At 35.6% G+C, this 12,979-nt stretch overlaps 1 protein-coding gene across 5 annotated transcripts in view; it reads left to right on the top strand.

Moving 5' to 3' along the window:
* TLL1 (tolloid like 1) overlaps positions 1 to 12,979 on the top strand; it is a 141,110-nt gene that overhangs the window by 50,808 nt on the left and 77,323 nt on the right. For all 5 annotated transcript variants that reach the window (XM_042808323.1, XM_042808322.1, XM_042808321.1 and 2 more), the window contains one exon: positions 10,174 to 10,284. In XM_042808323.1, coding sequence (XP_042664257.1) covers positions 10,174 to 10,284 — 111 coding nt within the window. The remainder of the gene's footprint in view (positions 1 to 10,173; positions 10,285 to 12,979) is intronic.

The raw sequence follows: 12,979 nt of genomic DNA, 5'->3' as shown, positions 1-12,979 counted from the left end.
CCTCACTAAAAATTTTCTCAAAAATAAAAAAAAATTCACTGCAGATGGCTAAAATTAAATACTATGTAGCTGTTTGTCTTCTACGTGGTAATGGTCTTCCTAGTAGCCACAGTTTCACCTCCTTTTTCTCCACTTTGTAACTCTCTTCCATTGTGCTTGATTTGATTTGATTTGATTTGATTTTCTTGCTTCATTCAACCTCTGTTGCTTGAACGTGCTTGCTTTTTCTTCATAATGGGAGAGGAAATGTCGGCCAGGTATGCACTCCTGATGGTCTTTGCTCAAGAATGTGTATCTCACAACTTCTGCTTGATGTTGGTTTGTTCCACTGGTACCCTTTCTGTATGACAGCCATGTGGTGAAAATTTGCACGCTTGTTGGCTGGTCGGGGTGCAGATGCCTAACTCCAAACTCCTTGAACGTTTTTAGTTTGCAGCCTGTGAAATGCCTCTCTCTTTACTGGATTGCATGACTTTTTGCTTACGTGAGCTTCACTAGTAACACTGAAACCCGGCTTGCTCTTCTGAAGTTACACTAAAATGCCTTGGGCTGAATACCCCAAGAGCTGCAGAACTCCAGGAAACAAAATGAACTTTGCAGTGTCTGGTGATTTGTTTGCTGCTCTTTCCTGTCTTCAGACAGTGCTGTTACCTTCCTTCTATTCTGAGGCTTCAAGATTGAAGCGTCAAAGTCATCAAACTAGAAATTGATTTATATTTTGAACAGAGAGTTCAGGGAGTGCTGCACAGGAACCCTGTACCCAAATGCATTCGTGTGGGTGAATCTATGTATGTAAGCTTCTAGCTCCTTTTTTACCTTCTGGTTAGAAGGAAAATAACATTTCAAAACTGCCAAGCAAAACAAGAAAATTATATTTCCTTCATGTTGAACAGACTCAATTCAGTTTCTGGGACAAAGAAACTAGTACTGTGCTCAAGTAATGCACAGTCGTTCCATCATGATGAAAGTATTATTTTAATTTAAAAATATCTAAGTCTTCTGTGGGAAAAAAAAATGTTGTTAATCGTATGGAAGATGTCATGAAAGGTATAGTACTTCACTTATAAAATACATTTTATTTTGTGAACCTAGAGAATCTATTTTGACCTGAAGTTTAGACAGTATGAAGAAAACAAAAAGCTGTAAAACATCAGCTGTGTTATACAAAATTCTGTACAAGGTGGATACAGTTGATTTGGTGGTGCTATTCTGTTTTCTTGGAGTTCAAATGAAAACTTCTAAGGTTTGCATCTTTGGGGAGGCCTTGTAGCAGCTGCTGTGTCTGCCTCAGCCCTAACAGCTGTTTCATGTAGGTGGCATGCTCAGACTGACAACTTTCTTTCCAACAAGGGCTTTTCTTAGTTCTTCTATATGCAGCTTAATTTTAAAGTTATGCATTTTCCAATTCTTTAAGGAATAGAATTAATTCAATTATGTTCTTGTTTTCTATTCTTATTTTTAAAACAATAAGTTTTGTTCTTTCTATTTGTACACTTTCATGTGTTTTCTGTATTTTTAAAAAGATTTCAGTTTAAGAGTGATAATTTTGCCTCATGGAGCCTGTTTGTTCTACTATAAGTAAGCTTAGCCATATAATTAACTTTTCAGATCTTGACCCTAAGGCTATTCACAGGATAATGGAGTTTCAAAGTAAAATGAAGATGAATATGATAGCATTGTAATGGTCATACAGGGATAACTGGGGTAATTATGACCGTTGTGATATTATAGACCCAAATTTCCCCACCGGTGTATTTTTCTAGCCTCCATAATAAAGCTAGCTATAGCAGAAGAAGTTGGCATTTGCAGATGACTGCGGACAGGAAAAAATCCTCATGGCCCGTCAGCCCTCTTATGCCAGAAACCGTGGTCTGTTATCACTAAATGAAAGGTCAGCAAACAGTGGGGCAAGTGGCTTCTGCTAGGGGTGACATGCACCCTTGCCAGGAAGAGGGAGAAATATTTTCCTCACTGGCTCTGTTATCCTGGTGGCAGAAGGAGTGACAGACCCAGGAAATGACGGTACTGTTGCATACGGTTTCATATAAAGCAGGTCAGCATTTGTTGTGGTAAGAAAAATTAGCTGTGATTGCCTTATATTTTTGGCATTGATTTTTCTGGTTTTTTCTTGTGGCTTTCCTTTCAAAGTGGTTGATAACTGCTTTAAAGAAAGTCTCATGTTTCAGATTTTTTTTTTTTTACTATTTTTTTTTTTTTAAATTTTGATTCTTTCTGGAGTCTGAAAACTAGAAACAGTAGAAAATAATAATAATAATAAAATAATAGCAGGATGGATTATGATGGAAATGGATCTCTTTCAGAGTATTTTTCTATAGGTTTATTTTGCCAGTATCTGACCTGAGGCAGTGATCAGTGATGAAGGAACAGAGAAAAATGGAATTGAAAGAGTCACTGTTTTAAAATTAAGACCAAAGTAAAAGCTGTAGTTAGATCAGATGAAATGGACATCTGTAAATCAAGATTTATGTTGTGTCATGGAGAAACATCTCTAGCAAATATCCCCTTTTACAAAGATCAAGCTCTACAAACGCCTCTTTAAGTGAAGATTTTACCCTGATAAAGAGCATCACAAATACTTAATTTTCCTTGAGCATATTGCTTTGTGTTGGAGGTGTTTTCTGCTTTGAAAAACTTGGAACATGCCCCAGCACTGCATGCCACTTAACCCGTAGCCCATCTGTGCCACGAGCTGATTGCCGTGTGCCTGGGAGGGATGTCTGAAACCAGCTGGCTCTATAGGATGGGGGATGCCTCTGTACCAATTATTTCTCTGCTCCGGCCTTTGGCTCTGCAGCTGCTTTTTGTGTACACAGTCAGGTCATACCTGCTTGTTTTTCTGTCCTAATTGGGTCAGTTTGGTAATAACTTCCTACAGAGTTTGGACAACGGTGTGAAAGAGCTGCAGTGAAACGCTGAGTACCGCAGATGGGGCTCCACAAGCGTAGCTTGGCCCCAACAGGGAGGTTGCTTTGCCAGCACCCTACCTATAAATGTGATCACATGGTGAAAGGAAGGAAGGAAGCTAAATGCAGTGTGCGTAAGGAACATAGGGGAAGCTTCTGAGAGCGTGTGACGTGAGACAGTGGTGAGTTGCAGGTCATGATGTCAACAGGGAAATCGTCATTGAAGATTTGTGTAAATTGCAGTAAAATTTGTGCTTCTAAGGCTACGTCACTGGCACACACAAGCTAGCTCATTTCAGGATAACTTTATGTATGCCTACACAAGGGGGTATCAAGAGATTCCACATTCAGAAGAATGGAGGAGTGTATTTCTAGCTGGTATACAGTTTGGAAATGTTTAAAGTATTCTGCCATCATTATTTTCTTTTCTGATAGAAGTGAAAATTATACATTCTTTAGGGAAGATTGTGGCTTTCTGGTTAGCACTTTGAAGCAAGAGTCTTGAAAAATAGAATTGCTATGACTGTTGATGAGCTTTAAAAGTAAATTTTACATAATTTACCTTTACACTAAGTAGGAGCATGGCAGGAGCCATATCCCTTTTAAGGGATATATCCCTTTTCAGGTGCGTCTGTGTGAGCTTTTTCAAGTGAATTAAGTTTTCACCAATAATTGCTCATAATCATGTGCAGATTTGAAAATGCTTCATGGTGAAATTAATGAAGTAGCCAATTTCTTTCTTTGGCATGTCTCAAAATAGGCTGCCTTGGTCTGCTATTTAATGTTGTTGAAGTTCTATTTAACTTTTTTTTTTTTTTTTTTGCTGTCATATTTTTGTTAAATAACAAGTCAAACTGATTTGGATAATTATCAAACACTTGATTAAATTAAATTCAATTTCAATTCATAAATTCCTTTTGAAAGTTCCATGGGCTCTGTACGGTAACATGAAAATTTATTACACAGTTACGGCTGAAGGTAGCACTCATGATAGAAAGAGTTCAGCATACAGCATGCAGCCTTATGCCTGTGGTTGCACATAAGGTCTTTTGCTATTTATTTGCCCTGTCTTGCTCTTATTTTAATGATTTCTAAGAAAAGTGTATTGCACCTGAAAATCTTGGAAAGACTGAACTGAATTGAAGGCAGTGGGTATACAAAATCATGTTAATTATAGTAGTGTATGTTGTCTTCTTTGTAATAAGGTGAAATTGTTTTTACTTATTTAGCTCTAAATTTTCCTCCTTCTATTCAGAGTTAGAGGCAGTTATGTAAGCTGTGAATGGTTTTGTGTGGAACAAAATGACTCATCAAGATAGGCTATAATGCACATAGCTGTGTTGTTACAGGGAAGTACTCAATGACTCAGCTATAGAAGAGGCTGCTAATTGGAACCACTGCACATGTGGATTGAGATTAATATCTACCCTGAACCTGGGCCAACACACTTTTTGGCATCTCTTGCTGCATGAATTACTGGTTAGGATTTGAAAAGTGCTGGTTGTCCCACCTCCCATTGAAGGACATTAAAGGAGCTTTTCAGATTTCAATTTTGCCTTGCAGTTAACTAGTATTTTTGTTGTCCATTCTTGGCAGCTTCTGTGAAGACGATGAAGCATAAACTTCTTGTGCTTTCCACTCCCAGTAGCATCTGAGGTTTTGCTTTTAATGTGTGTTCTAATATTGCCTTAATCCTTCCACTGGTGTCTTCTCAGTATAGGAGTAGTCCCCCTGTCACGATTCTCTACCTGCTCACAGAACAAGAGAATACTTACGTGGCTGATGACAGTTTGCATCTTGGTGTGAGAAAGTTTAAGAAAGAAATTATCTAACCTTATTTTCACAAGCTTTCCAGATGTGGGAAAGTTGCACCCGAGCTGAACGTTTTCCTAGCCTGCAGAGTCACCAGAACAAACCATGTCCTGATGCAAATGGTTTCTGGAAGCGTCGTGGCCGCGGTCGGTGTCGGTCTCCCAGAGCTGTCCTTGGTAGCCGGTCCCCCAGCACAGCCCGGGGTTGAGCTGGTTTTCTCCTGCTGTGTCTCTGTGCTGGAGGGGCAAACACCAGCAGTCCTTGCTTAGCTGCATTTTGTACTTCGTTACTAGTATCAGTACGGCTACTATCAGGAATACAATTTATGAAAAAATGGCTGTTTATAATTTAAGTTTTAAAAAGTAATAATTGTTGGACAAATTGTGATGGAAGCTTGAGGTAGATAATTTTGTTACTGCAATTAGAAGGAATATACTCCTGTACTTACATGTTAATTGGTATTTCAAATCCCAGAATGAGCCATCCTACCACGTATCACAGCCCTGTGGATTTAACCACATAGTATCTTTCTTGCTCCATGGACTTCATCCATCTTCTAGAGACACATGTCCTGTGTATGCTAATTGATTAATATGTGTACATCCATATACTTAAAATAGTTTGAATCTCTTCTTAAAAAATTATTTGTTTCTGTTTCCTATCTTTAGTAGCATATTTTACTCCTTTAGAATACTGGATGGTCTTACTGGAAGAGAGTAGATGAGCAAAGAGAGCATTGCAGATGAATCTTAATTGTTTATGGTAAAATAATAGTTCCTGTTGCAAGTAATAGAATGTAACTGTAGTTTCTGTGCTTGATCTGTGTTTTTTTTATAGATCAACTTATTTTCCTTTCCAGCCACATTACTTGTGTGATAATATTAAGGTGTGTTTCTCTGGATGGCAGATATCTTCTACAATCTACTTATTTTCCTGTTTTCATGTTTGTGAGCTGATTGCTTACATGTAGCAAACTTAGCTGCTTTACAGTGTCAGTGTCTTGTCTTTTAATAAAATGAGACATTTTTGAAGGTGATATTTTGGTTGAGGGCTTTGAATTATGTGAAAGTAGAACTGCATTTGCTGGTGAAGAGTATTTTCTGTTTTAACAGTTCCACATAAATCCTTCTCCATCGTTAGAGGAAAACATATTTTTACTGCATAATCAGCTTATGTCCATCTTTGAGATTGATGCATGTATTGTCTCTGTTGAATTTGTGTAAAAGCATAATGTAGTGATCATGTAAAACATAACACCCCCCCACACCCCAGCCCCCACAATAAAAACAAAGCTGCATGAAATTTGATATAACAGGGTTTATAACTCTTTTTGAAGTATTGGACAAAAAGATCAATTTTCTTTTTTATTGAGAACTCATCTATAATAAAACATATTTTAAATATTTTCCCCCTGTAATGAATGCTGTATCAGATTTAGAAGAAATTTTTCTTAAGTTGATTGTCAATCTTGCATTTTCAAATTAAATGAAAAAGCTTCCGGCAAACATCAAGTTTTCCTGATCACTGAATAGATAGATAGGATAAGAGATAATATGAAGCAACCTGAAATAAATAGAGGTACATTAAAGTTCTGTTTAGATCATCTTGAAAGTTCTTCCATCCTTTTGTTTCAATTTTTTTTTTTTTTTTTTTTTTTTGCATGCTAAGTGAATTGGTTATCAGATTCTTGTTAATTTTATGGATGAAACTTATAAATTAAATATCTGTGAAAAATGAGGGAGGTGGAGAACTGAGCAGGTCAATTCTGTCAGAAGTTTCTTAGAGGGAACTAATAAAGCTCTTAATCCTAACATGCTCTTAGCAAAGCCTTTAACATCATGCCTTGCATACCCAAACAATCCTCTGCTTGCTTTCCGTAAGGTTAAGATTGGTGTGTGACATGATGAAGTATACAGAATGACTACTTCAGATAGTTTCAGGCCATAAAAATTTTAAGGCAGGAGATAAAAATACAGTCTTCTCTGGTTACAAAATAGTTTGACACTTACACAGACATTCCAAAAAATTAAAGGATACTTTTAATGGCTGTGGGAGATACCTGTTTTTATTTTTTTGGATAATTTAGGTGGGGTTGTGCTTCAGTCTTTGAAGGGCAGAATTTATATTCACTGCAGTTGTTTCACTGGAAAAAAAGGTGTATTTTTTAAAAAGCAGTTATCAGCTCCCTTTTTGTTTCATTGCTGATCGTTTGGTCTATATTGAAATTAAATAAAATCCTGTTAACTCTTGTTTCTTTTGCTAGGTATGTCTTCCCTGTTTCACTGAAATTAATTTAGAAAATCACAGGTTTATTTCAGTAAAAGTAATCTGGCAATTAATAAACTGTGGCTAATGTCAAATGAGTTAATTCTATCAAGGTTTCTGCCTTTCACTGTGTTTGTCTTTTATGTGTTTGTCCTTTTCTGTGAAACAGAATTGCCCTGCATCAAAAAAACAGTGGCTTGAAGAAAGCTCCAAACTTTCCATTATATTTTTACACAAACATAAATATTTCTTTCTTCAGTGTTAACTCCTATTTAGTTTATACATTAGAGCACCTAGCTCCTATTGGTCACACAGATTACTTGTTTACAATGACTTCAGACTTGCATCAGCACTTATTGTTATATTGCCATGGTTATATTATTGTTAAACCTAACCTTGTACATGGTTGCTAACCAAAAACTAGCTAGCAGTCCAGATGTTTAACAAAAATAGCATAGCTTTGTTTTCCTTTCTCACCCGACAAAGTTACTGTACCATGCCTGAGCACTGAGGTATATTTTATATATGTGCACACAAATTCAATGCATTTATGGCAGACAAAATCACAGGGTTTAGTCTTTGCTATTTGTATTTTCATGGCGAAATGAATGTTACCACAGTGAAGTGATAAAGATGCATCATCAAGACTAGGGAGGATATTTTCCACCATTTTTTTTTTCTACTTTATTATTTTTCTAAATTTCGAGCTCCCTTGGGTTTTCATATTTATACATCAGTATTACACACTGAAAGTAAAGTGATTTCTGCTAATGTATTCCTGACAGTGAGTTCGTTTTTGCATCATCTATTGTTAATTCAGAACCTTCCTTTTGTTAACTCTTAGTTTTACCAGGAAAGAAAAATTGGGCTTGCTATTAAGCTTTAGTACTTCCCTGAGTCTGTTATGGACAACCTGTGTGACCTCTTCTGGAGCACATCATGTCTTTGGAGACAAAAATGTTAATAGTTTCTTCCTCTTACCATTTTCTGTTCTGTTTATTAAAATTTGAGCTTTCGTTGTGCTTACACTGTGGCCGCTGTAATGAATGACATCCAAGAGAAATCTGTAGGAGGTGTTTGCAATAGTAATAATAAATGATATCTATCTCAATTCAGATGGAGACAACTGACTTTCTCCCTTCCCTGTTCAAAATCCTCACAATTTGAGATTTTTTTCCTAGAAGCTTAAGGGAAAAAAAGACATCTGGAGCTGCCACCAGCTCTGTTTCTTGACCTGGTGGTAAAAACCATCACTGGTGAGAGCAGACTAGCCAGAGGAAAGATGTCCCCAATGTACCCAATGTGAACATAAGGAAATAGTGACCCTCAGAAAGAGACTGCTCAGAAATGTGTTAGAAGTGACTGAATAGTTTCAGAAATGGTCTCAAATACTTGTAATCTCTAAGAAACATTATCTTTTTGTGTAAAAATTATATACATGGAAATACTCATATTTAGGGAAGACATAAGATATGGTTACATTTTTAATTGAAAAGTTTTAATTTCATTTTTGGAATTCTGTGTAGGTGATCTATTTTTGTTTTTTAAGGTATTTTACAAGGCAGACCAGAGGCATTTTTAATGTGATTTCTCCTAGTTGCCTTGTGTTCAGAAAAAGCAATGGAAATAGAAGGAAGAAATGTAATATCTGGGATTTCTTTAGAAACACAAATATTTTTGCTTGAGCAAAGATTTTTTTTATATGAATTTAATTAAATATTAATGAGTGTGAGCATCAGTGAATAAGAAAAAGGTAACTTTTGCAGCAACATGAAAGTACTGACAACACTATCTGAAAAATGGTCTCTGCAACATAATATAAAGAACAGACAGAGAAAAAGAATATTAGTTAACAGTAATGTTTAGGATCAGTTTGAATGAAAGTAGACCAGAGAGAATGATTTGGTAACAGCTGGACTTTGGACCAGGTTTTAGTTGTATGGAAGCGAAGCAAGCAATTTGCTGTGGAACTGTATAATGAACAACTAAGCAGAGTTAGTGATGGCTTCCTGGATGGGAGAAAGAAGAGAAATAGTTGAAGATGAAATGAAGATTGAACCCAGGGGTTTTGTGGCTCTTAGGGGACAAATAACAGAGCTGTTGGCAGAGGCAGTGAAGAGAGAGAAAAAGAAGAATTTGGGTAAAGATAATAAACAACCATTTCAGCTCATGTTAATTGGTATATGCTCTGTTGACTTCATTCACAGCGGTTGAGGATATGGCCTGTTGAGTTCAGCTTTAATGATAAGTTTGGGTTGGCAGGGAGAGCTCAGGATAAAATCTCAGTAAAAAAAGGCAGAGATGAAAGACTAAGGTTATAGATCCCAAATTCTTGCAAGTGGGCCTAAATCTTGGTTTGTTGAGTTGTGATGGCAGCTTAGGAAAGATGAGTTAACTATGCAAAAGTTAAACAGAAAAAACCTGAGAGAGCCTGAAAGAGAACAGGAAAAGAGAAGAAACACACCAAAAAGGCCAAATAAAGGTTAAAAAGAAGAAAGTGAGATTGATGCTCTGAAAAACAAAGCATCTGAAAGAATCCTAATAGGTTAACTGTAAAAAGAAAGCATACAAATAAACCAAGAGGAAAATGAAAACTAAAGTGTGGTGTTCTGTTTTTTGTTTTTTTTTTTTTTTTTTTTTTCTTTACTCAATGTAACAGGAAACAGATAAATATTATTTCTCTGAGGCAAAAGTAATACAGAAAGTGATTAGAACGTAACAAAAATTACTTCTAACTGCTCATTTTCAGGAAGATGTTAGGAAATCTAAAGGTTGTATTTTCTCATTACTGTATGTTTTTGACTTCATATTTCACATGTTAATGTGTTTCAGTGTCTTTTATGCTTTGTTGTATTTACTTACAGAAAGCAACACATATGCTGGAAATTTATTAATAGATTGACATTACATTTTAAGTGATTGCATTTAGCCAAAGTGTAAAGAAATGAAAAAGACTAAGAGTTTAGGAGAATAATGAAACAAATTATTTGTCTTTTGCTAGGTAGTTTTCTTTCTTTGTATAAAAATATAGCTCAGTAAGCAAATATATGTGATATAAATATATATTTGTCATATGTTTTCCCAAGTGTTGTAACATGGCATTGTAGTCTTCAGATTGGTTTTTATGTCTCAGTAAATTTGTTAATTAAATTGAGCTCTTTTTTATTTAAAGCTGTCTTTTGGGGAGATATTGCCTTAGATGATGAAGACTTAAAAATCTTTCAAATTGACAGGACAATTGACCTTACGCAGCACTCCAACGAAAGACTTGGCCATAACACAGGTATGATATTTTAAACTTGTTTTAACTTATTTTTCCTGTTATTTACTTCTGCATAGAAGGCAATCTCTGTTTTAAATGTAGAAAGTCAGTATAATGTTTTGGGTAATATTAGTTTAGACGTAAAAAAGGTATTAAACAATAAGTATGAAATTGGTTTATGGGAAGAAAAAGAAAAGCTAACATTTTAATTTTATTCTGGCATTTCTGATTAAAAATATCTTGTTGAACTGAAGATCAGAAGCTGGTAGGAACCGTAAGTCCACTCTGCAGGTGGTCATGTGGGAAAGGAAATGGTATGAAGGTTAGCTTTCATCGCTAAAAGGTCCCGATAGCAGAGACCAGATGCCCTATGGAGAACATATGTGGGATCCTGGAGGTGAGACTGGGAGTCTTGGGTTACAACCCCTCTTTTTGCTCATTTTTCAGTTCCATTCAGATCTGTACCCAGGTCTAGAAGTAGCGCAAGAACATGTCATCCTTGCTAGAATTTGCCTTGTCTAAAAAGCAACTATTTAGCCGACATTGTAATACGTTTATTTGCTATTGTTAACATACAGTGCGTTAGTGCCAGAAGCTGCAATCTGAGTAACACAGGCAGTTGGATGTTCAGACAGATAAAGCGATACTATTTATGTGTAAATATGTATGTGTGTGTGTGAGAGAAAAACCATCATCCTTGTCTAAATGGATGTCTGTGCTTTCACGCTCTGATTTGTAAGTTCATAACTGAGCGTTTGTAAACTTTCCGGTTATGGTACCAAAAAAGTCAAGTTACTTAGGAAACGTGTGGAAGAAATGCTATTAGAAAATGTATAATTTCATAACTGAAATTTATGTTCTATTAAGCATGTTCTATATGTTCCTGAACTGAGTTACTATTAACTTGATGTTTCCTGATCTGTGGAAATAAGGATCACTTGAAGGAATGACCAGAAAAGAAGTTTTCAGACCAAAGAAGCAATTTTCAATTTAACATTTCAATACTGATAAATTTTAAATACTTTTTGCCCTTCCTAGTTAGATGCCATGATTAGACTATTTTTACAGTGACTTGCAAATTTATTTTATTTCCTTTTAAAGCCACTTATTTTTTCAAGGCAGGAACACTTTTGATCATTTCTAGATCAGGACTAGATTTTAAAATCTTAATAGAGTCAGTGGTTTCCCTGCTCCCCTTTCCCCAAACAAACAGTTTTAATTGTCTTTGGAGGTATTTCAGACACTAGTTTTGCTGACAAAATGTAGAGAGCAAGGTCATTAAATTTCCCTCAAAGCGGATGCAGTCAAGTAATTTCTTTGGCCTGCTGGCTTTCCTTTATCTTCTTGCTTTTCTATATTTTTCCTTTTAACTGCACACCTGTTTGGTTTTTTTTTTGTTTTGTTTTGTTTTGTTTTTGTCAGTTGCTACAGAAAAAATATATGTTTCAAAGCTGTTTTAAAATACTATTTCATATTCTGTTATTTAATATTCTTTCCTTACTTGAGATTTGTGCATTAACTTTTCCCGTGGACAGTATCCTATTCAGGATATAGAATCATCCTGTTGAGGATTACTAATGCATTTGGATCAAATTTTTCTACCTTTATTGCACAGGAGGAGTCAATGCAACTGCAGTGGTCACTGGGACTGGACTTTGGAGAACAAACTCTGCTGAAGTTAATGATTTTGTAATGGCTCTCAGTGCACCCTCAACATTATTGCTTTTTCTAAAAAGAGTTGGAGCACTCAGTTTTGCACTTTACATATGTAATTATCTTTCTAAATTTACAGCATTTTGATGCATAGGCTAGGGGTTTCTCCTGTGTTTGCAAACTGCACACTCTAGTGTGCTTTTTTCCCTATAATTACCAAAATTAAATTAAATAACCAATAATATTAAATGACCAATAAAAATCCCAATAACTAGTCATTATTAAGTAGCAACTAGAAAAGGAATGTAAAATGTCTGTGAACCAGAAAACAAATTAATATTTTACCTTACTTACAGACACAATGATAATTGCAAGATGGATTTCTGAGCACTTTCTGTTTCTGACCTTCACAAACCAAAGGTGACATCGGGTAGTAGAAGGGTTAGATACTTGAGTGCAAACCATCAAGACAGAGTTGCGGAGTTGCATTTTTCATTTCAACTACTAATTAAATATCCTAAGGCTCACAGGCTCTGATTCATATGATGTGACTATTCCTTTTGGCTAGGATTATCTGACTGGATTTGCAGGGTCAGATACTTAATCTGTGAGCTTCTCAGAGTGTGGCTCTGTCATTTTATTTGCCATTTTGTCCAAGCAATACTGATAATAATTGTAAACAGAAACAACAGTAAAGCTGATAAATTTGTTGTGTATGTATTATTATGAGTCCAAACTGCCAAAAGTATCCTCTTCTTCCTGTCTGAAGTAGGAGAGGATGCAGCAAATAGATATATTAAAAAAAAAAAACCCAAACCTGGTTTGCCAGGACTGTATATTATTCATATAAGACAGATAAGTTATGTGAGATACTTTTTCTTCGGTTTTTGACTAAATGGAACCCACAGGCTGTGTTAACACAGAAATGATAGTTTAGTATTTTTTTTTTTCCAGAAATAATGATAATATAATAAGTTCTTTAATTAAATAATTGACTTATTTTGTTTATTTGTTTGTTTGTTTGTTTTTCTGTTATGTGTGTGACAGTTGATGCTTTTAAGGA

This window comes from Tyto alba, unplaced genomic scaffold (assembly GCF_018691265.1).
Source record: "Tyto alba isolate M040663 unplaced genomic scaffold, T.alba_DEE_v4.0 Super-Scaffold_6, whole genome shotgun sequence".
Lineage (NCBI taxonomy): Eukaryota > Metazoa > Chordata > Aves > Strigiformes > Tytonidae > Tyto > Tyto alba.
Note: the sequence above shows the minus strand (reverse complement) of the source record. Positions and strands in the feature narration are given on the sequence as shown.